Here is a 25,229-nt window from a genome sequence, read left to right on the forward strand (position 1 = left end):
GTAGATGCGCCGACAGGCCCGGGGAGCCAGCAGCCGGATGAATTAGGCAGGGATGGGAGGGGAGAAGAAGATGGCTTTCTGTTTGGTCTAGCCTCTAAATAATACAGCACGATGACAGCCAGCAAACAAAAGCGTTTGTGTTGTGGCTGAGCGATACCGTGTACAGGATCCACGGAGGAATGGTTGAATTACAGCTGGGGATGGAAACATCTTTTTTTATGCTTTGTTGGCTCTTAAAGATTGATGGGAAGGGGAAAGGGGAGAGCAGCGCCGTGTGTGTGTGTGTGTGTGTGTGTGTGTGTGTGTGTGTGTGTGTGTGTGTGTGTGTGTGTGTGTGTGTGTGTGTGTGTGTGTGTGTGTGTGCGTGCGTGAGTGCGTGCGTGCGTGTGTGTGTGTGACCGTCTCAAACGAAGCTAAGCTAAGCTAAGGAAGCGCTCGAGCTGAGAGGACACTTGTCTCACTTCTCTTTTTTTTCAGCGCAGCTTCAGGGCGTAAGAAAACAAATGACTTTCAAGTAATAGTATCCATATTGCCCCCCGAATGTGATTAAACATAAATGTGGGAAGTCTCGGCTCTGAGATTTGGCCCTGAATTATTGACAACGCTGTATTATTACGCTCGCGCGCAAAGTATTCCGTCTTAGAATGCTCATTTCACCCCGCGTGCGGTTTTTTTTTTAAACATTTCTGCATCTGAAAAATAATTGAAACGCCTGTGAGCTGCTGAATATTTAATTCACCTCCACCACTTTTTTTGTGTAAATTTCACAGGCTGAATAATGACTTTATGCGTCTCCTCCTCCCCACCAAAAAAAGAGATGAATTTTTTAGGCATTTTAAATAATTAAGCCCGAAGTGTTTGGAGGGCGACTGAGTCTTGATAAACTAATCAGATTGGTGGGGGCGGAAGGGAGCGAGGGAAAATGGAGTCTGAGAGGGACATTAGAAATGAATTATTTTATCAGCTTCTATTTATTATTAACACCGAGAGATCCCATTAGCATTCATAGACAAAGGGTTCCTGGGAGGGGGCCCTGTGGATTTCAAGGTGATACATTAAAACAGAAAAGTTAAAGAAGGGGCGCAGGAGGGAAGTATCCATGGCGGTCCATGATCTGCATACGAGCCAACATCTTTTAGTCAGTGAAGTCAGCAGGGTTTCTTAAGGTGGATTTTCTTATAATAAGGAAATAACGTCCTTTTCCAAACTTTCAAGGTTCTAGTTTAAGAGTAGCTATTCACATCCGGTTCTCTTTAAAATCAGGCCAAAACATACAGACGCCACTTTGTCTGCGTGTTTGAGGGAAATGTGCTTCTGAGAGATTAAAGCCATGCCATAAAAATTTTTGATTTATAATTTTACAAACCGACATTCACAACTGGGGAACATTCATTGAACTGCTGCAAAGCTTAGAAGCAGATATTTAAACGTCTGAATCTGCTACTGTGTTTTTGTACATTTTTTCTTATTATATTCATCACCGTTGTCCTCCAATGATCCCATTTTTAGTATTAATATTCATTGCTATTTTGATTTGTGATTCATCTTATTCACTTTTAAATAGACAAAAAGTGAGCTGTGGAGGTAGGCACCAAACATCCAGGTAGGTAAGAATTAGACGTTTCCGGTGACACTGGTGGATTTTTTTTGACACCGGTGAAAAAAACAATATCGTGATATCAAATAGTGACGTCACTTGAGTGAACTAGTTCAGCGCGAGGCGCTGTGTGGTCCAAAAACGGCGCTGTGATTACTCTCAAATATTCCTGTAGGAAAAAAAAGATGGTTGCACTTCCGGGACATATTTTTTATATTCTTAGCATTTTTAATAGCTAGATTTCCTTTCATATTTAAACAAGATTCTCAGTTTTGTACGTAATGTTTAAGTTCTTTTTTTTTTAATCACCAGGAGGAAATACTTAATATCTTGTATTAAAGTATTTTTATTTACACTGGAGGCTGATTTCAGACTGATTTTTGTTTGCCAATATTTGCTTACATTTATATTTAAATATTCTATATTTTCTTTGACTCACTAGACATACAGTGTGATTTTTTTTTGTCTATTTATGAAAATATATTTATTCTGGTGACTGTAAAAGGAAAGTACAAATTTGAACAAATTTTTAAAAAAATATATTGAACCATAATTAGTATGTAAAGCTACTGGACGTTCATTTTGTACTTGAAATATTTGGGTATGAAACAATCAAATTTGAAAAAAGTATAAAATGGAAAAGGGTTGGAACGACCAACTGACTCTCTGACTCTAGTATCGTCTGTAGTTCAGAAAGTTAAGTATTTATACCTGTGGAGAATTCTTTGAGAAAAGAACAAAAAAGATCAAATCTCTGTCTGTTTGATGTGAGTGACGGCCTGATATCCTGAGCTGAGGAGTCACATCCCTTTTTCCTTCAGATCTAATAAAAAACCTAAAAAAAATAAAATAAGATACACATAGTTCCGATCTCATTTCCATCTCAGCCAACAACAGCCTGCACACACACACACACACACACACACACACACACACACACACACACAACACACACACACACACACACACAACTCACACACGCTGACCCTTTTATGAAAATATCCTTAAGTCAATCAGGTTCTGCAAATTTTATGAGCTGGCCGTCGCCCTCCTGAATTTCTTAACAGGTTGTCAAAGTAATCAAGGGGCTCTGAGCGCTGAATCAGAAAATCAGCTCCTCCAGCCTGTTATTAACAGACCATTCCATCGTCTCAGCCCTTCACTGCTGCTGTCCTCCTCCTCCTCCTGCAGCAGGCCTGTGTGGTCGCTCCAACAGTCCCATTACTAACAAAATTCACAGGTGAAATGCAAGAATGTTCCTTATTGCACACACCGAGAGAACTTTAAAGGAGGAACAGAATAAGATCAAATCTTCCTGCTGCCGCAGCCCCATCTGCTCTGAGCAGAACCGCATTCACACAGATGTGCATCACTGCTTTGGTGCTATAGAGAAAAGTGATTATACTCATGAAAATGTCAATATCAACAAGTGTGAATTAGTGCGCTTGCAGGTCTAATATGTCTCCTGGCCAACGGCTCCACGTCGTTTCCAAAGAAACTTACTGCAACTTTGAAATGTTCAAATATTTAAACATTGTCTAAATTCATTAAAATCCTAAGCTATTAACATGACTCGCCTGGGATCAGACTATGAGTTTTACATAAATAACAGTAGAATAATGTTTGTAAAACAGTGTTTACCTAAAAAAAAGAAACATTTTTGTGTCCACCCCCTCAAAAAATTGAGGCGCTGAGCTACTGCCCCTGTAAGTCCTTTTATTGTTGTCTGTCACCTCAAAGCAGCTCATTTTCCTCTGACCTCAAAGGTGGTTGAAAAATCACCAGTAGACTGAGTTTCTGAAATACTCAGATACCACATCTATCTACCAAGCGAACCCTGTTCTGTGTGTGGTGTTTGTATTTTATTTTTAAGAAAATATACTTTTAGTCTATCATTTTGAAAGGAATGTCAAATTAGAAGTTGTAGAATCACGTGACGTCCTGTTCCAGATACAAATCTTCCGACAGTTGCCTTACTTTAATTTCCTTTTGTTTTTGTAAAAAAAAAATAACAATTTAACGTTTGATCATATATGGAAATGAATATTTGTCATTGTCATAACTATAGAAGGGTCCGAGCACAGCGATCCAAAAACGATTAATGTAACAGAGAAGCAATAATCAGTTTTAATACTCCTCTAATCTAGAACAAACTTCCAGTAAACTGTACAGCAGCTGAAACGCTGACTTCCTTTAAATCAAGGCTAAAACTCCACCAGTTTAGAGCTGCCTTAACTGGAACTCTGATCAATATAGTTGATGAATATTTGTTTTTGATGACGACATTTGACAAAATGTAAGATTTGTTTCATAACAGGTTGCTTTATTATGTTTTTATGGTGTGATTCACTATGATCCACATTGTTGCTGAAATGTGCTACATAAATAAACTTAATTGATTTATTTAATAAGAATATGACAAAAATAAAATTACATTGTTACAAAAAATAGAAATCTGGAGGTACAAGGAGCACTACATGGGACCACAAGGTGGGCAAAACTAAAATCCAGCAAGTAGTGACTGAAAATGAGGAGCTTAAATAATAGGTAGCTTGATTACTGGAATAGAGAACCGATGGCTGATCGGTAATGAGCTGCAGCTGTGAGATGTGAGACCAGACATGCAGACGGAAGAAAGAGAGGAGCAGGAAGTACACATAAAACAGGAAACAGAAAAAAGACATTTAACGGGGACAAAAATTAAGTAAATATAAAGAATGACGAGCTAAAGTGAGATCCAATCACTAGTAAATAAGCAGCAAAGAATAAGAAAAATCTAAATAAAAGCAAAAGAAAAGATCTAATCAAAGGATGAACAGAACACAAAAAATCCAGGAATAAAAAAAAAGAAATCAACCGGAATTATGTCACTTTAGAATATCTCCAATAAAAATGAATCCATTTTGCCTGCCAAGTGGGGCATCAGCATTTAATATGGCTGCCTGAAAACGTAAACTGGGGTTTTAGTTTAGTTTGTGTATCTGGGGGAAATAAATAAAACCAAACCCATCTGAGAAATAATGAGGCTGAGTTGGGGTTTGCCATTGAAATGTCACCATGACAACAAGGAGGGCTCTTCATTGGATGAAACACAGGCAAAATAAAAGGCGGCTGAATTTCTTGGAAATTTGCAATTGTAATTCCAGATACTTTGAAAAAACATTAACCGATGATTTTCCTGAGCTCCTCTCTGCATTTCCTTAGAATCACTTTTTTTTAAATTTTTTTCCAATCTTCAGGTTCCTTCTGTTCAGCCGTGGAGGTTGTTGGGTAATATCGGCGGATGTGTGAGCGCCTGGAGTGGTGGAGCTCCTCTGTGACCAAATATTCATCTCCTCTCTGCACCCTGAAGAACCTATTAATATTTCCAATTAATGCAAATAACCTTAAATGATGAATAATTGTCCCTGTATCCGGATTCAATTACCTTTAAACACCGTCGAATTGCTGATTGAAAATTAGAAATAATTATTTTTTTTGACAGAGGAATTCTAGAAAAAAAAAGTGTCTCCAGTAATCAGGAGAGAGGTAAAAGATTCCACCGCAAAATCCTGTTGGAGCCAGTACTCTGGCTCTACAACGTCATGAGGTTATTATGGTTAACTAAAACTAAAATAACAAAAACGGAAGAAGGAAAAAAAAAACATTTTTGTTCACAGAAACAATTAAAAATGATCATTTTTACCTTCACAGTTAAACCTTTCAGAGGAATAGCCTCAACATCCTCAGCACTGTTCACAATTGCTTCCATTGTATTTCAGTCTCACAGTGTTTCACCACATATCACAGAGTTCAGTCCTCTGATAACATTACAGCATCCTCTTGTTACTCCTAACAGCCTGCTGGATAAATTACGCAATGCTCTCAGAGGTGTGGTTGGTTTTCTCCCACTAGGAAAACCAGATATGAACTCAGCATGACGTCACATTACAAGTCACGGTTTCTTGGAAGCAGCTGATCTAAATGTTTGGTCAGTGTGCATCAGTTTCTTTAAACACAACAGCTACGAATGACTAACTGATGACTGAGAAGAGCTTCGAGGCCAAAGGTTCAACATATCCCGCATGTGTGAAGCAACAGCCCCATCTACAGGTGGAGGATATACAGAGCTGAACGTGCAAGAAATAAAAGTCTTCCCATGTGTGCAATTTAGTCAGTAAAATAACAGCTGCTCAGTGAAGGCCTCGGAGGTTTATTGGAAAACAAACGGCGAACATGGAGATCAAGGAGGACAGCGGACGGTTCGGGGAGAAGTTTAAAACAAGAATTAGGTCACAATTGAGTATATTCAAAGTAAAAAAAAAGAAAGAAAGAAAATCTCACGGAGAATTATTAAATCCATTTACAGGACGTGAAATGAGGTCATAGGTTCATTACCATTTCCTATTTTATTAGCAGGCAGTTAGCGTTAGCCTCAATCGCCTCGAGTCACAGAATGAAATGACGTCTGCGGGCGACGCAAATGTTTGCCTGACAGAAAAGTCTCACGAAAAAATTAAACTACATAGAATGCAAAATTTCAGACCTGTGATTAACAAATTTAAGACCTACTAACATTTTCTAAAATGAATTGAAGACCTTCATTTTAGATACATGAATTTAAGAGTTTTTAAGAATATGCTAAACATACGTATCTTCATAGGGTGCCTACGACTGTATATTAAACGGCTTACATAAATCTTCATCTGTGATTTCATTAAAGAACAAAGAAATAAATCAACAACACTAAAATGTATTTTGCTAATGATCTTGGGCATATCTGTTAATATCTTGAGTTAAAACACAAGTTTCTTGGGTTGTTCCCATGGAAACTCTTTTCTTCCAAAGTGACCGTAGCAGGCCGTGGCCTGGTAAATCGGCCGCTTTAGTCCCAGCTCTCTGTAAATGACAGGAAACAGCGTCACACGCACAGCTTTTATTTCAGGGCTCATACGTGATGGGGTGAGAGGGTGGGAGGGACTTCACGTACCTCACGATGACTCCAGGTCGGAGGTCAAAGTTCTTCTTCACTATCTGCAGCAGCTCGTCTTCGTCCCTGTCCGACGTGCCGTAGTGGAACACGGTGATGGAGAGCGGGTGACTCACACCGATGGCGTACGAGATCTGAGAGGAAAACCACAGAAAGCATCACGAGCTGCGTTTCCACTGACCACAGAATTGCGCTAGTTGGCCTTTCCTAAATAAATCTGCTTACTGGGAACAAGGCAATTTCGAAATAAACTATTGCGTGAACAAACTTATTCAGGTGTGATTTTAATCGCGTTTCTTATGTAATGAAAACACCGCAATTGCGACATTGTGTTTTTTCATCGTTAGTGGAATATCGACAAGGTTTTGTGCACATCTGTAATTGAAACACAGCTGCTGTTATTGCTTTCCATTCCAGGGTTTCCCCAAGTGTATTATAAGCCTGGCAGGGAAACAGGCTAAGTGTCATTTGTTTATGTTAAATGTTTTTTTTTTTACACACCAGAACCAGTGACAGTAAATATGGGGTAAGTCAGGTTCATGGTTGACGCATCGGGGCAGTGATCACCAACTGCACCATCCCTGCACCTGCCTGGTGGTCTTACACTATTATTTCCCAATTTATGATGCCTATTTGTACACCTCTGAATTTTTGTAACTTTTACCATTTTGTTTTTACACAATAACATGGTGGACTGCACTAGGGCCCTTACTACCAAGCTTGGCGTAGGTTTTCCGGGGGAAACCCTGAGTCCCACTGCATTTACAGTTACCAGAACACTGCGTGAGTCTCACCTGAACGAGGGCCCTCTTGCACAGCCCCGCTTTGACCAGAGACTTGGCGACCCAACGGGCCGCGTAGGCACCTGACCGATCCACTTTGGAGTAGTCCTTCCCAGAAAAAGCTCCACCTCCGTGGCCGCCCCACCCTCCGTAGGTGTCCACGATGATTTTACGTCCTGTGAGTCCTGCGTCACCCTGCAGAAAACAAAACCCCAACAAGTCGCGTTTTAAAAAGAAAAGATCTTTCATGCCTGCAGATGCGTCGACGCCGACCTGTGGGCCTCCCATCAGAAACTTGCCACTCGGCAGCAGGTGGTAGATGGTTTTCTCGTCCAGATACTTGGCAGGAACGACAACTTTCACCACCTTCTCCATCAGGTTGTGTCTGATCTCCTGCAGGGTGATGTCGGGGCTGTGCTGCACGGAGATGACCACGGTGTGGATGCGCAGCGGCTCCAGGGCGCCCTCGCTGTCTCGGTACTCCACCGTAACCTGACGGACCGCGACAGCGACAACGGAGCTGATGAAAACAGAACAAAGACACAAAACGCTGAAGTGCAAGTTTCCACACCTGTGACTTGGAGTCTGGTAGTATCCAAGGACACTCTCCGTTAAGAGAAAGCTCCCTCATCCTGCGGTTGAGTTTGTGAGCCAGCAGGAGGGTTAGAGGCATGCACTCCTCCGTCTCATCAGTGGCGTAGCCAAACATCAAGCCCTGGAAATAAAAACCTCATGTGATTAAAGGTGTCCAACGTGTTTTGGTCTGGACCAGATGGATATGAGGTGATTGAAGCCTTCCATTCTAGATCTGTTGACATTTCCTCATTTGCCCCTACATACTCCTTCCCCACTTGCATCCACTCACCTGTAATTAGCTCTTCTGGTTCTATTGTTATTGTTTCCTCCATTAAGCTCTGCTGTTCTTTGCCTGCTTCTGTTTTCCTAACGTCTTTTGTTTGTTTGAATACACTTTCATCAAGTCCATGAATGAACTTGATGGTCCTACCACTAATAAGCCTGCCCCAATAAGCAATTAATCTTATAATGAATTCAGATGAGCTCAAAAATGTCCATTCTGATGATTAATACGTTTTGAAGGGAAAATCTGTTTACAATGACTTCATAACCCGTTTTATTTACAGTTTTGGTTGTTTGTGATTTTTATTTGTGGCTGTCAAGTTTTGTTTGGCAATAAATTTGCACTTACCCATGACAAACGCAAAAAAGCTGGCTGGCTAGCTAGCATGCTAGTAAGGTTAGATTAGCAGCTAGTCAGTGGTAGCTTCAACCACCTTGAGAATACGAGAATGTACAAGATTAAATAGTCGTGCCACAACAAATTTAAGACTTTTAATTTAAGCAATTAAAAAAAAAAATTAATTAACCGAAGACATTTGAAAGCTTTAATTTTAGATCCATGAATTTAAGACTTTTTGTGGATGCTGGGACTCCGTATATCAGGTGCATTTACAGTATAAAGTCAGATAATGAACCTGGTCCCCAGCCCCGATGTCCTCCTGATCTCTTCCTTCAAACACACAGTCTGATATCTCCTCGGCCTGCGGCTCCAGGGTCACCAGCACGTTGCAGGTCTTGTAGTCGAAACCTGAGGACAAAAACAAGCAGCAGGGTTTTGATCTATTGCCTGATTTTCTGGGGACATACCTGCAAATGTCCACGGACAAGTCAACCACGCGATACCTTTTGACGAATCATCATAGCCGATCTTCTTGATGGTGTCTCGGACGACGGACTGCAGATCCACGATGGCTTTAGATGTCACTTCTCCCACCAGTAAAATCATGCCAGTCTTTGCCACACACTCTGGAATCAGGATTTCAACACATGATCGGGGGTCCCGCTAACGCTAGCCAGTCTTTTATGTTTCAGCTTTTGTTTGATGTGACAGAATTTCCAAAGTTAACATTTTTTAATAAGCAGATTTAACATCTCTGTCGATAGCAGCATTCTACAGGGAATGCTCGATATATCGGAATCCACATCGTATCGATTTCATGAGTAAAACTGAGCCAATATTAGCAAACGATGTTTATTTCCGTCCCATTGCTGTTTGCGTTCGTGGAGGCAGTTGGTCATGTGGTGTTTGTTCGGTCATGTGACTGTGATAGTGATGCAGCAAAGGATTATGGGGTGTTTAACTGAAGCACAGAAATAAATTGTAGCACTGCTGTGGTTATTTGTGTTAAAAGGGTGGATAAGTATATACAAGAAATGAACAGCAGGAGAGATGATTAGAGAACATAATTTATGAGCTCAGTGATGTTCAGACTCACCACAGGCCACCTTAGAATCCGGGTCCTGACTCAGGTAAGCATCCAGGACGGCGTCGCTGATCTGATCGCACATTTTATCTGCAGAAACAAAAGACTTCAAGTTTAAAAAGAGAACAGGAACAGAAGCGTCTGTGAAACAATCAGACACTCACCGGCCTCTTTATTCGGAACATTTAGTTCTGGTTGGAAAAAACACCGACAGTTATGAATTACTGTAATAATTTAAGTAAATGTATATTATTGTAAGCAAATCATTTGTACTAGAAATTATGTTACTGTAAATGTAAATTTTATAAATATTTGCTAAATCATATGTGGTTATGTCAATAATTATTTTCAGTATTTTTTTTCTGAATTATTGCACCATGACAACTTAAACTGCCTCTGTGGTTTGTCAAATAAATCTGATTGGTTAATCTTACACTGACGACTTCACACCATATATTTTGCATAAAGACATTAACACCGCCCACTAGACACTTTTTTAATACGCAAAACTGACAATTAAAGTAACTATATTTTTGAGAAATAAGTGTGTCCTTCACAGAGATAATAAATTATATATTTGTTTAATCATCAAGTCATTAAAGCAATCATTCAATTATTTATTTTTTTTATTTAAAGTTGCAGTAGGTAAGTTATAAGTTTATAAAAGGATAGATTTTTTTTTACATATTTGTTCAAACTGTCATTATGTCATGACAGTATGGTATGAGACAGATAATCTATGAAAAAAAAAAATCAAGCTCCTCCAAATTCTCCCAGTGCTAACTAGAAACAAAAAATCTGAGCCAGGGGGCGGGTCTTAGCGCTGTCAATCATATCCCCACCCCACCTCACTAACTTGCTCTCTGCTAATGCTACTTAGCACATCCATGGATGACGTGGATAAACGGTTTTCCTGTAACGGTGAGTTATTTCTCTGCCATTAGCACATTTAGCAGCAAGTTTGGGAGAATGATTGACAGCGTTAAGACCCTCCTCGTGGCTCTGATTGTATTTGGGGGATGGGGGGTACCGGAAGCGATATATTTCTTCAAACGGAGGAGGTGGAGGATCTTTTCACTGATTATTTGCTTCATATTATTATATGTCACAACATAGTGACAGCTTTAAAATATATGTACAAAAAAATAAATAACAGTTGGCACTTTTGGACCTCCATACAAATGTTCTGAACCATTTCTAATCAACTTTCTTACATATGAAAATTTTGTAGCGTAAACTAAATGTTCCGTCCGTTTTCGTCTTTAAGCGCCATTAAAATGACTTCAACTTACTAACTTCGTAACTAACTGCATGCTGTATCGTTTCAGAACTGCTCGACCGAATCCGCACATGTGCAGACAGTGTGTTCTCTGCAGCCTTCCTTCGCCATTGTGTGTGTGTGTGTGTGTGTGTGTGTGTGTGTGTGTGTGTGTGTGTGTGTGTGTGTGTGTGTGTGTGTGTGTGTGTGTGTGTGTGTGTGTGTGTGTGTGTGCTCTGTGTCGGTCGGCGGAAGCTTGAGTGGGTACAGTACCAGAGTGTCCTTCCCCCACAGACTCGGACGTGAACAGGAAAGTCTTCCCGCTGCGCTTTCCGCTGCTGGGGTTCATCTCTGCTGAAGAGAAAGAGTCCAAACGTGGCGACGCAGAGTAAAAGAAAAAAAAAAGAGAGAAATGACCGTAGGGGCTGTAAAAAGCAATGTTTAACTAAGTGTGGAGGTTGAAGCTCAGGTTGGTTTTGATAAAAATCAGCCTGATAAAACCTTTCTTCAGCGCTCCTGCGGAAATGAGCTGCTATAAATCATCTCGGTGAAAGTTTTCAGGGCCTTTCCGAACCCTGCAGGGTAATGGCTGAACACCTTCCAGGAATGTTTGTCAGGAAAGGAGCCGCTAGGTGTCGCTGTGGTGTTACTTGTTGCTCTCTGAAGGACTTTGTGCGGTTTCTGGCCTCAAATCTGGAATTGAGGAAACATGGAATGCAAGCATAAACAGTTATAGGAAATTTTTTTTTTACTTTTTTCTCTAAATTAAACTAGTGTCTTTTGATTTTGGAAGATAAAAGTCAAAATTCCGAGACAAATGAATTCTGAAAGAAAAAAAATTGGAGATGAAAGTCAGAATTCAGTGGCCTTTATCCTCTTGCATAGGTTGGTGTGTAGATGGACACTTGTTAAAAAAACTGACTAATGTCTCACTCAAGTTGTTGATCTCGGACAAAAAAAAATTCTGCTGGCCCAGAAAACAAGCAAATCATCCCCAAAATGTTCCAAACTGTACTCCTGTGTCATGATAACACGATCATGTGAGACCCTATTAAAGTTTTCAAACTATAGTTTGTAGGTCAATTTCACACAAATCTTTTGTTTGTTTAAATCAAATCTTACATAAAAATAAAATAAATAAATAAAAGGCACATTCACATTTTGATTTAACAAAAATGAATTTTTGTGTTGAATTACAGAACAAAGATGTGAGAATTTACTTTGCTGACATGCAGGATCCTCAATGTCTGTTAATGTGACTCATGTCCAGATCTGCTTTATCTGAGGAAAAGTTCAACTCACAGAGGAGCTTCTGCTTCTGGTCACACAGATAGACATTTCTTCAGCTTCATTTATGTAATGTTTGCCTCCCTGTTCGTCTCTGATGAAATAATACACAAATTTCCCAGGTTGTTGTGTTGCAAAACGTGTGAGGAACAAGAAGAGAGGAAGAAAAACTGTATTCGGCTTAAGATTTTATTCACATTTCAGTTTGTCAATGACTGGAAAGGCTGCTGATTAGAAACGATTCTTTTAATATGCTTACTGCTGTTGTTTTAAAGGTTTTTGCTAGACTTTAGACCTCTAAAGTATGGGAGAATGTCTTAGATTTTTTTTTTTAAATCAATAATATTGAACCAGAAATTGATTAAAGCAGTAAGCCCAAGAGAAATGCAAATAAACATAAAACCTTAAAAAGAAAACAACAAATCTACGGAAGCCCATTTCTGCCATGAAAAAGGAAAGAAAGAAAAATGACTCTTAAGGAAATCATAATTACAAGTTTTCAAGTCGGAATTTTTGAGTTTTGAGACTAAAAGTCATAATCTCGACTTTCAAAGTTATTATTCTCTTGATTATGACCGAATCTTATAATTATGACTTTGAAAGTTGAAGACATGACTTCCTGGTGGGATTTTCTGTTTCCGTTCATGGCAGAAATGGGCTTCCATACAAAACAGAGCAACGAGTAGAAAGAGACAGAAAATGGTTGCAAACCAGGTCCAGAACTACGAAAGGAAATGGATAAACAATAATAATAAAAAAGCTCAGCAACTATAAAGAAGCACAAACTACAAATAAGTTCTGAATTTAACAGGTGTTTGAAATATGCTGTAAGGAAACGTGGTTACATGACTCCATTCAGGAGGTTACTGAGTTATTTTGATTTCATGCTTCATAGCACATTACAAACATGATGACATACAGTTTCCTTAAATTATATGCAAGATGGGAGAATGTTTGTGGCAATTTATCTCCACAAATTGTCAAAATAATTCTTAATCGCAAAGGAAGTGGATAAAAACACGATTACCTAAAAGTTTGTTTCAAATAAGCACATAAACCACTCCTGAAAAAGAGAGAAAAAAATTATTCATGCATCTAAAAAAAAAATGTGGTCAAAGATACAAACAACTCAAAGTAACTATCATATCATAACTTTACATTGATCAGACAATACATAACTGAGTATGTAATCTAGAAAAACCTAAAAAGATAGAAACTACAGCGGAGAGAAAGTCCTGCTTCACTGTAGTCTGCATGAAGCAGATGGTGACTGTGTTTGCTGAAACGACGAGCCGTGGCAGCGGCAGCGCAGGATGAGGAAATGAAGTGGAGCAAGAGCGTGACTTCACCTCACCCCCTTTATTGCCTTGCAAATCTGCCTGTGTCGAAAACACACAGCCCTTTGCCCGGACATATCAGCAGAGCGCCGGCCTGGATCCTCTCCAGACAGCTGATGGTATGTAAAAAACAAGAAAGAAAAATAAACCCGCGTAGAAATGCAACTAAGAGATGTGTTGAACAATCTAGTTATTTTTCCCCCCATTTAACCACTACAGAACTGTTTTGTTTTTGTGTGTCTTGTTAATGAATATGCAGCAGCTTTGTTTCTGTGAAGCAGGAAATGAAAGTGCAGCCTCAATGAGGTCAGAGTTGCTCTAATTCTTTGGTGTTGATGGTAAACGGCTCTAAAACCATTGATAGTTTGATTGAGGCAACTGCTGGTTAATGGATAACAGAGCGGAGGCTCAACCTTTAGCAAGAATTTGTTGAGTGCAGGCCGTGTGAGTCATATGAGAGAAAAAGAAGCACCCTGAAGATCCCCTGCTTCTATTTACCACACAGGTGGGACTGCAGCTGGAGGGCTTTTGTTTGATTTCATTCATATGAAGCTGAGTTTGATCCGTTGGGATTGAGAAATACTATGGTAAGTGTAAACTTTTTAGTTTTTAAACACAAAAGTTTACTTTAGGGTTTATTCTTCATATTTTAAGTGGGTCCCCGGTTTTCAGCTCGACTCAGTTTACCTTTTTCTTGTGATTTAGAGCTAGTTTACATCAAACAGATCCAGTTGAAAATAGGTCAGGCATCAAAGCGCTTCCTGTGTAGAACAGTACCAGGAAGAGAAACCCACGGCCGGAGCTCCTCTGTGTGTTTCTGCCTGTGAGACTTTCAGTTTCCGTTAAATGTTTGGCCCCAACCAAAACTGAGAGCGTCGCCACCGTTTGTGTCCCATGCAGGCAGAAGCAAACCCTCAGCCGGCCGCCGCGGCCTCCTCCGGCACGTTCGACCAGGTGCAGAGTCAGGTCAATGAAGTTAAAGTTATACTGAAGGACAACATCAACAAGGTGCTGGAGAGGGGCGACAAAATAGACGACCTCATCGGGAAGACGGACGACCTCCAAGCATCTGTGAGTACGAGTAAAGAATGAGGTGGAAGCTTGAAGCACTATGCTTCATTTACCTTTGAATCTATGCTAACACTAGCTACGTTTCCATTAAGTTACACAACTTAGTTACAAAAACTACATCTGCTCAATAGAAATAAATAGATGTAAAACTTTAATGAGAACACATTTTCCGCACCATATGAGTCACATGATCAGCAACCGGATGTTACTATTGGAAAAAATAACAAAGAAAACAACAGGAAGTAGTAGGAGGTGGATGGATTGTCTTTGGTTCTTCCGTACGATGTGTCGCATCGTACAACTCATAAAAGGTTGTGTCATTCCAACGTGTTGAATCCATCGCTCTTCTAGAAAATAACCCACTAAAAATTTCCCACAACGCTGCATACGTAGCCGCTCCCAATTATTCAGAGCTTGTTGCTCCAACACCTGAATAAGACGCCATCGTCTCCTCTGATGTCTGATAGATGATGATTGTTGGTGCCACGACTAAATTATGAACAGATCTCATTTAACTGTTTGCATTCAACGGCCATCACTTTTAATGACTTATCGCGTGAACAAGCTTATTCACATGTGATTTTGATTACATTTCTCATTTAATGGAAACACCACAATCGCAAAATCATGTTGTTTTTTTCACATCAGCAGAATACAGACAAAGATTTTTTTTACACATTTGTTATGGAAATGTCTGTCACTGCTAGTCTCCCATAAAGTTTTGACTGGTGAAGAACCAAGGCAACAGAACAGCAGTACAGTACAACACAGTCTTAAGACAAAATCAGTCTTCATGATGTAATGGTCGCTATGGATACTGATTAACCAGCGAATGGACCTCGATCACTTGTGAGACAATCACTGCACTCAGGCAATCTCTAGTCCACTCATTGTGAGATGACCAGCACCATTTGATTGGACCTCTGTTGAATTGGGTCGGTCACTTTAAACATTCACTCAATCACTTATTTTATGGTGCATATGTTTATTTGTCATGATTTTATAGAAATTGGTTTTCACTTTGTTATTATCATGGTAAATAATATATAGAATATAGCTTAAAATAAACTAAGTAATAAAACTTAGGAGAGCAGAAGATAAATGATGCAGTAAAAAACAGCATTATGCAGATTATCCTGTAGAAAAAAATGAATGTAATGCTCAATTATCAATCCGCACACGTTCTAAATTTTTGTTTTTACTAGAGTTTTTTCTTGAAAAGATTGTATCCACTAGCAGCTTAGCATCTGCAGATCAAGTTACATTTCTATACAAATTAGCCTGGGTGTGCTAGGGAAGTTTTAAATCTGTTCCTACATTGTCACCCAAAAACTGCAGACATACAAGGACAGCTGCATTCAAGTTGTTTAACTTCCCCTTAAAAAAACAGTAATATAATTGATGTGTTTTAATATTCTTTGACATAAAAATGAAAACTTGATTTTTTTGTAGATTGGAACGCCGTCAAATTAATGTCATGTTCATCTGAGGGGTTTAATTATTTCTTTTTTCTTTTACCAAAATATTCTTATGCCAAAGAGGTACGATTATTGTATTAAATACAGAAAAGCAATGTTTTACAAAAAGAGGCCTTCCTAAACAAGAACACTGAGAAAAAAAGAAAATATATACAAGCATGGTGATGGCAGCATCATGTTGTGGAGTTGTTTCTATGTCAGTGGTTCTGACCTCAAACCCAAGGCTAAGTTTTTGACAGTTTCCATAGAGACATAATGATTCCAAGGATAAATTATTATGGCAAATTATTAGCTAACACTGGAATTTGCTTCTAGTTTTGAATTGTTGTAAATTTACCAAAACTAAAGATAACATGACTCTCGATCCAATGGGAACAGAACGGATTGCTAATTTTGAAAAATGTCTCCTTCGTTTGGTCTGTTTTGATATAAAATCAGTTACAAACATCATGTTCCTTGAGGCGCTATTCGCATCTTCACATGCAACAAGTGTGTGTTGAACATGCACCCAAAGTGAAGTGAAGTGAGCTTCGCTCCGTGATCAGATTCAGGTTTGGTCGGGAGTTCGACAGAGAATCAATTTTAAAGGGACAACCTAAAAGCCCTGTATGTTTACTTCATTCATTTAATCAGCAAAAAGCCCAGAGAAGGAGAAAAAAAAAACCTGAGTTCAGCTACAACCAATCAGCAGAGAAGAAACGCTTAGCTCAAAAAATGATTAAACAGATCAGATATGATAATATGTTCAGAAGTAACAAGTTAAATATGTACTTCCTTTGATAAAAGGCGACTCATCAATGCATGGAGACACTTCAGTGTAGTCAACGCACAGTTCTGTGCTGCTAGCAGATTAGCTTTAAGTGGAAACATACTTTACCTCACTTCTCTGCTCATGGCAGTAGAGTTGCTACCAATGTAATCAGACGTCAGACATTCACCAAATCTTTTAAGAGTGAAAGTACAGCTTTGACTATGCCGTCAAATTTTAAGGTGTAGATGTTTTTACTTCTTCAAAAATCTGATTTAATCTGTATTTGCTCGATGAGAGACAGAGAGATAGCTCACACGTTAGAATGGTGACCCGGAAGTGAGCCACAAAATTTATGCAAAGCATCGAGGGTTGTAGGAGTAAGGTGGAAATTCTTTTCACACACTTTTACTTTATTATACCCTCCATTTTACAGGTTGTGGTAGAGGTAAAACATTGTAATCATGCTGATTATTTCGACCGTCGGAAAACAGATGTGTCACATGTTGGCTGCAGGAATATACATCGGCCCGATGTGAGCACTTTTAAACTGTAAAACAAAGATACATTTTAAGTTGTTTAACCAAAAGAGAGTCGAGTCCAACATCATAAATCACCTATTTAGAATCCCACATAACAGTATTTTTTGAACAGTAATAGTATACCGTACTATTTCTACAACACCGTTATTAGAACCAATGCAGATAGAAAACAAAAAAAATAAAAGGAGTAAATCTCCACAAAAAAACGTAAAATTTTGAGTGAGATTAATCTCAGAAATGAATTTGCTTTTTCTACAGAATTCCTGAGATTCTTTGCTGGAAATGCACTCCCTAATACACTATCATACTTACCTGTATCTAACATTATCGCCAACAGTCACCGTACAACAGTGTTGTCTGTGTTATTTTCATAGAAACAGTCAGAATGTAAACAAAGCAGTTTATTATTGGCCCAATGTGACGAGTGGTCATGTTTAAAATGGAGGCTGGTGAGAAAGCACCAAACTCTCACAGGAGGAATTCACATTTCATTCAGTTCCACTTCCTCCAACGCAGCAGAAACCATTGTTTCTTGCGAAAGTTATTGTTTCCATTGGCTGCTTTGATTAGCAGCTAAGGTTACGGCACACAGTGGTAGCCTATCAGGAAGCTGCGTTTCCTTTATTCACTGAAAATAAATGTATGCCCAAATGATCATTTTTAGAAATTTAGAGTTGTTCTGGAAAATCACATCAAATTAGCCAAGGAGAAAAAGCATTTTTCTGATTCCAACCCAAATGAACCAGTTATCCATCAGAACTTAATCTTAGTAAAACAGAGGAGTCCAAACGTTTTGCCAGGTGGATCAAAAATCTCATATTTAATGTACAAAAGGGCCACAAAAATGTTATGTATCTTTTTACCTTAAATAAATTAAACAAGCAATACTTTTAGTAAAATGAACAAAGTAGACTCAAAGAAATCGGATCTCTAAATTATATGGATCTATAGATGTGAAGTTTCCTACATTTTTCAGGTTGATGGTTTTCTGTCTTTCTTCAAAAAGTATTTGGTCGAATTTGATGAATTGATGCACCAAGTGAAAGTTGCTAAATGTGGACCTGCTTCCTATTCAATTAAATCGAACCCAAAAAGTCCGCAAAGTACAAGAAAAAATACTTATGACCTACCTAAAATTCAGGAGATTTTAATATATTGGCATTAGAGCTCATTTGTATCATTCTTGTTGTCTGGGGCCACACAAAATCATTCCATGGTCCACAAATGGCCCTTGGTCCACACTTTGGACACCACTGCTACAAGCATTTGAGGAGCTAAGGTGAAAAACTCTTCAAACAATGCAGACGGAAGCCAACTTGTCCTGTAGTATAAACCCATTAGCCTCCTTCATTTGTGTACATATGCAGTAAACTATCATGCAGTTATTTTGAAACAGAAGTATTATGATGGTACTTATGTATTTCACAATAAGAAGCCTCAAAAACAGGTGGAGTATAGTCACCGGATGAAACCGTCTTTAAGGCCAACACGCAGTTGGCCTTAACTGCGTATCGGCAGGTTTCAGCAAGTTGGAGCTAGGTAGCAAGGATATATCAACAGCTAGCAAAAAGTAGCTAAAAAGTAAATATAAGAGATTAAATAATTAAATAGTTTGTCCTGCCACGACAAAATTCAAGACCTGCAGGACAGCGCGGTGGCGCGTGCGGCCCATGTGGGACGGGCCTGTTGACTTTCGCCGCATGTCTTCTCTTATAACCCAGTTTGCGTCTATTTCACTGTCAAATGGAGGCCAATGGTGCCAAAAAGACCTGTGATTAACGAATTTAAAGTCAGCTTTTATTAATGAATACAGGACATTTTAAGACTCTAATTTCGGATTTTTAAAAAAAGTTTGACTTTTTATAACACATTTCATCTGACTGGAAATGCTAAACATTTTGAAGTTGTCCTACTTAAAACTTTGCAGGAACCTAAAGATTAGGGTGATTAGGGTGATTGCAAAGAGGCTGTTTCAACCTCAAAAAAGGAAAAGGACATCCCCAAAATATCTGTAGAAAGATGAGAAAAAAAAACCACCTTGTTTTGGTCTATCACAAAAAATCTAAGAAAACATCCTGAAGTTTGTGGTTGTAACATTAGAAAACACAAAAAAAGTCCCAAGTATATACTTTCTCAAACCCTGACAAATGTCCTTCCTTCACAACAGCTTCGTTATGATTTGCTCTTTTGCTTTTTCAGGCTGACTCCTTCCAGAGAACGTCGACGCGGGTCGCCCGGAAGTACTGGTGGAAGAACATTAAAATGATGATCATAATCGGTGTGATTGTGCTGATCGTCCTGATACTCATAATCCTTGCTGCCACCGGCGTCATTTAACCTTTGACCCCACCCCACCCCCTGAAGCTGAGGCGATCACCACCACACAACTAATTTGCACACATAAAACGTGTTGTTTTATATCTCAGAGATGTGTATGTAAATTTAAATTTAAACAGCGCATGACAATCCATTAAGGTCTCTATGATGATGTGAAGTTGGGAAAAAAAAAAGAGATTAAATATAATAATAATTAAGTTTGCTGGCATGAAACCATGACACTCCAGATGAATGCAAAACCAATTTGATTCTTCAACAAACACAGACGAGAGCTTTTGTTTGGCTGTTGTTGTTCTTTTTCTTTTTATTATTATTTTTGATCATTTTAATGTCCGATACATCACGTGTATATAATGTACGTTTATGGATGTCAAACTCTGTAAGAATATTTGTATTATATGACTGATGAACACCATAAAGTAGGTAAAACTGTGATCTCGTCTCTTTGCTGCCGTCTCTACAAGCGTCGGTCGGGACGACGTGAAGCAGCGAGAACTTCAAACACAAACCAAGAAAGAACGAAGGACGTGAGAAAAAACCCTGAAGCGATCTAAACGAATGCGAAAAGAAAAAAACAAACAAAAAAACAAAAAGGACACTGAAATACTTGGGTAAATACAGGAGAAATGTACGGTGGGTTCAAAGCAGTCTTCGTTTTGCTTTCATAAACTAGCCATGTCTTTAGCTGGATCGTCTCTGTGGCCGACGCTTTCGCCGCCGAAGCCTGCAGGAAACAAACAGGAACAAGTCAGAGTGGATGAGCGACAAGTCTTCAGCTACTAAAGAAAGACAGGAATTCCGTTTTTAATCGGCCTACGTGATAAAAGCAATTATTTTTAACAGATTTACAGCTTTAAAATGTGTATAAATTAAACTAGGGATCCTGACGAAGAAGTCAAAATACTAAATGGGGAAAAAAAATTAAATAAAAATTACGTTCAGATCGGTCAAAAGATACACATTATGGTGAGAGCATTACATGCAAATTTCTGGAATTGTGGTGACATTTTGATTGAGTTTATGTGTGTGTATGTTGTTGTTTTTTTTTATCAATGGATATAAGAAGAAAATGTGTTACAGGAAAAATTAACAAAAAAGAGGAGTCTTTTCCATCGCTGTCAGTAAAACAAAAACAAGAACAATACATTTACACAAATTAAAAGCACTTTATCCCCCAACACAGTAGAGTCCAAACCAGGTTTAAGCTCATGGACTACTTTAGCTAAATAAAGAAACAAGCATTTTTTTAAGAGAATACATATGTTAACATTAGGAACTGGAAAATCCAGAGAATGACGAATGTATCCTTTAGGAAAGCAAATCGTTATTTATTCATACGTTATCAATCGTTACTTGTGGGGGAGTAAGGGCCTGTGAAAAAACCACAATTACATGTGTAGATTTTTAACTTCTTACATTACAAAAGACAGTCGCAGAAAAAATATATATAGATATATATTTTATAAAAATAAATTAAGGAAACAAATGGAAAGAAAGATGACAAAGCTGGACGTGTCCCTTAATTTGTTTTTTTTTTTTTGTTTTTGTTTTTTTAGATTAGAAATGCGGATACAGGATGTTGTAAGACCATACCAAACGGCAGCATTCGAGAGCGTATGCTTCTCATACCCGGTCCGCATTGAGCGGGCCCTGAGAGTATCTGGGAGTCAGCTCATGGCCTGCAAGGAAGCTCCGCTGGCAGGTACAAACAAGGTATGTCAGAGTTAGGACACAACACACTCTTTCTTTTTTTTTTTTTTTCCTTTTTCTGTTTTCCTTTTGCACATCCTTAACTTTGGCATCCATTTACTGTAGTAGCAGTAGTTTACCTGTTAACTTTACGGTTTAAAACGAAGAAAAACAAAATCAACAACAACAACAACAACAAAGAGAAGGTTGCAAAAAAAAAAAAAAGAGGCAGCGGGAAGATTCGGCTGCTCTTTAATAATCGTCACAAGAGCCTTTTACGTTACCACTACTGTAAAGCACTTAAGAAGAAAACCAGAAAGAACAACAAAATTACACAAATATTATAAAAACACCAAAGTTTACTTTAAAAAAAAAAACAAAAAAAAAAACTAATTGAAGTTTTTTTTTCAGTGCTTAGTATGCAGTTGGTGGTACGTACCTACTTGGAGGTGGAGGGTTTGTCCCTTTAATACGGTTTGTAACTGTTGGTGTGACCACCACGCCGTGGTGACTTCCCATATCCACCAGACTGATCTGCAACAGCCACAACCCGCAATCACACCACGTTGCCTTGGCAACGGCAATACATGTGTCTGTATATCCACAAATACTCACTGTCGTAGTCAGTATATCCATAATAATTGTTGTAACCAGAGTAATCATAGCCTCCATAGCCACCATATCCTTGATTACCATAACCATAATTTCCGTAATTCCCATATCCCTGATTCCAGTAGTTACCATAACCCTGGTTCCAGCTTTGGTTGGGACCTGCAGACAAACAACACAGACTACAATGTATTAATATAAAATCATCTACATGTTTTTTTTTGGGGTGGGGGGTTTGCCTGCCAAACTCCAAATATGAACTTTATTTTAGCAACAACTAAAACAGATAATTAGATAATGCTACACCCAGGCATTAATTAAGTTCTCATGACAGCAAATTCTGCCGGACGATACATTTCCCCATAAATTATCGTGATAATCAATAACATTGTTGCTTTGAGAACATGTTCAAGTAAAATGCCATTAATGGCAAAAGATGATGCAGGTTCGCTCTCTCAACGACTAATAAGCTTTAATTTTGCTCAGAACATTTAGCAATGGAACATCTTAAATTTCAAAAATAAGACAAAAGACTTAAAGATAATAAAAAAAAAAAAAGCAAACAAAACCACACGGAACCAAAACCATAAAATAAAATGAAACCTCTGTAAAGAAAATTTCCCTTCAAAAATGATTAACTATGAGATTAGTTCTCATAAATCTGTTTTGGGTCATGTGCTGCTTTTCTGTCTCATTCCCTGAACTGACCACCAGGTGGAGCTGGAGGTCAGCCGTGAGAAACTCACCCCCACCTCTCCCTCGAGACCTGGTCGAGTATCCTCCTCTGCCTCCCCAGTACTGCTGCTGCTGGTACTGCTCCTTGGACACGGCCACCTTCACCTCACACTGAGGGAGCCAATCACACTCATTTATTGTACCTTTTAAAGACGCTGCTACATGGGTATTTATAGAGCTACAAGGAAAGAGAAAAAAAAAAAAAGACAGATGGAACCTTGCTGAGTCCGATATTGTGGTACTTTTTCTCCATGATCATCTTCACTGGTTCCTCCTCCTTGAAGGTGATGAAGCAGAAGCCCCGCCGCTTGTTGGTTTTGGTCTCCATGGGCAGCTCGATGGACTCCACCTGATTATTTTACAGCACGGACATGCAGTGGGTTTAAGAAAAATAACATGGGAGCATTTGTAATTTAGGAAACCACAAACCTCTCCAAAGGCACCGAAATACTCTCTGACTTTCTCTTCGGGCGTGTCTGGGGACAGCCCGCCTACAAAGATCTTCTTCACAGGCTCCTTGCTCTTCATGGCCTTTGCTTTTTTGGGATCAATCACTTTCCCGTTGAGTTTGTGTTCCTTCTGTGAGGCGACCTTCATGGAAAGAAAGCAAATAGAACAACAGAGAAGAAATAGAGCATTTAAAGGCGTGTTTAACATATGAATCACTTTAAGAACTTTAAGAAAACACCAAATACATTAGACTAATATTATAACAGAACTGTGGATGTAGTATCAGAAAAAAATAAATACAAAGAAAATAAATGTAACAAAAAAAAAAAGCGCTAAATAAAAAATGAGCTCCAGTAATGTGTCCTCCTCTGCAAAGATGGTATAAAAACATCTTAAGACGTTTCCATTGTGAATTATTTCCAATACATGACTTTGCTGATTAGATTTTTGTTTAGGTAAAAATGAATACTGGATGTGATGCGATACACCCAGGCATTAAATCTCATTAACACCAACAGTAAGTCCAAAGTAGGCCTCATAGAAGTAAAGTGTAAAAAAAAAAATAATAATAAAATTAATATACAGCTTTACAAATTTAACATGTACAAAAGAATTTCTAGAAAAGTGCAGCCTCTGGCAGCAAAGGGATACCTTTTCAACGCTTTCTGGATTTTTAAAGAGCACGAAGCCGAAGCCCCGAGAGCGCCCGGTCATAGGGTCCAGTTTTAACGTGCAGTCCACCACCTCCCCGAACTTTGTGAAGTAATCCTTCAGGTCCTTCTTGGTCGTGTCCCAGCTGAGCCCTCCAACAAACATCTTCCTGTTAACAGAACAGTTCACTTCCTTTAGTGCTGCACTGTTTACTGTACCGCAATTGTCATTACATTAATAATAATGTAATTGCGAAAGGCAAAGTGGATAGTAATGCAATAAATATGGTTGTAGCAATGTGACTTTGTAATGTCAGAAAATTCTAGTTTGTATATTGTAAAAATGATCATTTTCTTCTGGCAAATTTATGACTGATTTTTCTATCAAACATTTTCTTAAGGAGCAAAACAAGTCCACCCATGCACCGTGAAGACAAACTGCTGTATGTAAAGCTGTACAAAACACTAGTTTTTGGATTTTATTACAAACGCAGGCATTTAGTTTTTTTTTTCTCCAGACATGTTTAGGTGCCAGCAGAAAAAGTTGGTCATTAGGAATCCGAAAAGGTGACAAACTATGACATACTGCTCAACTAGATTAACATATTATAAACAGTAAATATGAGTCGAGTCACCGTAAACATACCCTTCATCCTCCTCATTTTTACTAGCATCAATCTTCGATCCGTCGGCCTCTCCTCCCATCAGGCCACAGTCCCCAGAGGCGGACATGGGATCGTCACAGTTGCCCTCCCCATCCTCCTCCATTCTCATCATGCTCGGGTCTTCGCTGAATTCATAATCTTCCGACATGTCTTGAATTTATCAACACCTGCTTCCAACGAAAGTGGCTCCAGAAACAGACACAAAACAATACAATGCGAGAAGAAGCTAAGCTAACGGTAAAGCTGACAGCTAGAGGCTAGACAGGCAATTTATGATCAAGTGTGCTTACAGAAAAAAGCTGATCCCTAGCAGGCGTTCAAAATCGGCTCGAAGAAATCTATTGCACGTTAAAGTAAAATAAACGGATTGCGTTTCAGAAGGAAAGAGATAGTTTCTATAAATTTTAAGGGTTAATTTCTGAGCGTCGTTTTGTTTTCATCGCAGTAACTCCTTCTGCGCTTTCGAAACACGTCAGTAAACAATGTGAAATGTTGAACAGCGCCATCTATCGTTTCGGAGTGTTTAACGGAAACACTCCGTTGAACAGTGTAATTATTGAATACAGTTAGCAACAATATATATATATATATATATATATATATATATATATATATATATATATATATATATATATATATATATATATATATATATATATATATAAAAACAATAATATCAGAAAGAAATCAGCTGTCTTTCTATAAACAAATACGGTAAATAAATGTGAGAATAAATAAAGAAG

General features: G+C 38.7%; 3 protein-coding genes across 10 annotated transcripts; 1 reads left to right on the forward strand and 2 right to left on the reverse strand.

Annotated features, from left to right (window-relative positions):
- Window positions 1-5,769: 5,769 nt before the first annotated feature.
- mat2al (methionine adenosyltransferase II, alpha-like) lies at window positions 5,770-11,525 on the reverse strand. 2 transcript variants are annotated; one of them, XM_008423361.3, is made up of 9 exons: window positions 11,162-11,525; window positions 9,643-9,720; window positions 9,050-9,172; window positions 8,842-8,954; window positions 7,920-8,063; window positions 7,622-7,840; window positions 7,361-7,543; window positions 6,567-6,700; window positions 5,770-6,475 (listed from the first exon to the last, which is right to left on the reverse strand). In XM_008423361.3, exons 1-9 carry the CDS (start codon window positions 11,235-11,237, stop codon window positions 6,373-6,375), a joined length of 1,173 nt encoding a protein of 390 aa, XP_008421583.2. In that variant the 5' UTR covers window positions 11,238-11,525; the 3' UTR covers window positions 5,770-6,372. The 2 variants fall into 2 exon arrangements, with proteins under 2 accessions (XP_008421583.2, XP_081470098.1); XM_081613972.1 differs by lacking the exon at window positions 11,162-11,525 and adding an exon at window positions 10,927-11,116.
- A 1,756-nt stretch (window positions 11,526-13,281) lies between these two features.
- On the forward strand, window positions 13,282-20,123 carry LOC103473265 (vesicle-associated membrane protein 8). 2 transcript variants are annotated; one of them, XM_008423367.2, is made up of 4 exons: window positions 13,492-13,631; window positions 14,018-14,099; window positions 14,413-14,583; window positions 19,551-20,123. In XM_008423367.2, the coding sequence occupies exons 2-4, from the start codon at window positions 14,097-14,099 to the stop codon at window positions 19,686-19,688; spliced, it is 312 nt and encodes a 103-aa protein (XP_008421589.1). In that variant the 5' UTR covers window positions 13,492-13,631; window positions 14,018-14,096; the 3' UTR covers window positions 19,689-20,123. The 2 variants fall into 2 exon arrangements, with proteins under 2 accessions (XP_008421588.1, XP_008421589.1); XM_008423366.3 differs by lacking the exon at window positions 14,018-14,099 and having other exon boundaries at window positions 13,282-13,631.
- On the reverse strand, window positions 19,973-24,960 carry hnrnpd (heterogeneous nuclear ribonucleoprotein D). 6 transcript variants are annotated; one of them, XR_014090351.1, is made up of 9 exons: window positions 24,468-24,960; window positions 23,823-23,991; window positions 23,151-23,312; window positions 22,939-23,070; window positions 22,733-22,832; window positions 21,993-22,148; window positions 21,821-21,911; window positions 21,282-21,383; window positions 19,973-20,412 (listed from the first exon to the last, which is right to left on the reverse strand). XR_014090351.1 is itself a non-coding variant. In XM_017307993.2 (8 exons), exons 1-7 carry the CDS (start codon window positions 24,632-24,634, stop codon window positions 21,844-21,846), a joined length of 954 nt encoding a protein of 317 aa, XP_017163482.1. In that variant the 5' UTR covers window positions 24,635-24,960; the 3' UTR covers window positions 19,973-20,412; window positions 21,821-21,843. The 6 variants fall into 6 exon arrangements, 4 of the variants coding, with proteins under 4 accessions (XP_017163482.1, XP_008421586.1, XP_008421585.1 ...); XR_534989.2 differs by having other exon boundaries at window positions 21,817-21,911; XM_017307993.2 differs by lacking the exon at window positions 21,282-21,383.
- Between the last annotated feature and the right edge of the window lie 269 nt (window positions 24,961-25,229).

This window comes from Poecilia reticulata, chromosome 12, assembly GCF_904066995.2.
Source record: "Poecilia reticulata chromosome 12, P_reticulata-male-v2, whole genome shotgun sequence".
NCBI lineage: Eukaryota > Metazoa > Chordata > Actinopteri > Cyprinodontiformes > Poeciliidae > Poecilia > Poecilia reticulata.

Bases quoted from the DNA above. Each gene is read 5' to 3' on its own strand.
- LOC103473265 (XM_008423366.3), top strand. From the start codon at position 13,497: ATGAAGTGGAGCAAGAGCGTGACTTCACCTCACCCCCTTTATTGCCTT. The intron at 13,632-14,412 runs GTATGTAAAAAA...TGTCCCATGCAG, and splicing joins TCCTCTCCAGACAGCTGATG to GCAGAAGCAAACCCTCAGCC. The intron at 14,584-19,550 runs GTGAGTACGAGT...TTGCTTTTTCAG, and splicing joins CGGACGACCTCCAAGCATCT to GCTGACTCCTTCCAGAGAAC.
- mat2al (XM_008423361.3), bottom strand. From the start codon at position 11,237: ATGAACCCCAGCAGCGGAAAGCGCAGCGGGAAGACTTTCCTGTTCACG. The intron at 7,544-7,621 runs GTCGGCGTCGAC...TGTTTTCTGCAG, and splicing joins TTCTGATGGGAGGCCCACAG to GGTGACGCAGGACTCACAGG. The intron at 6,701-7,360 runs GTGAGACTCACG...TTTTCCTCTCAG, and splicing joins GCAAGAGGGCCCTCGTTCAG to ATCTCGTACGCCATCGGTGT.
- hnrnpd (XM_017307993.2), bottom strand. From the start codon at position 24,634: ATGTCGGAAGATTATGAATTCAGCGAAGACCCGAGCATGATGAGAATG. The intron at 23,992-24,467 runs GTATGTTTACGG...TTCTGTTAACAG, and splicing joins AAAAATGAGGAGGATGAAGG to GAAGATGTTTGTTGGAGGGC. The intron at 22,833-22,938 runs GTTCCATCTGTC...TGGCTCCCTCAG, and splicing joins ACAATATCGGACTCAGCAAG to TGTGAGGTGAAGGTGGCCGT.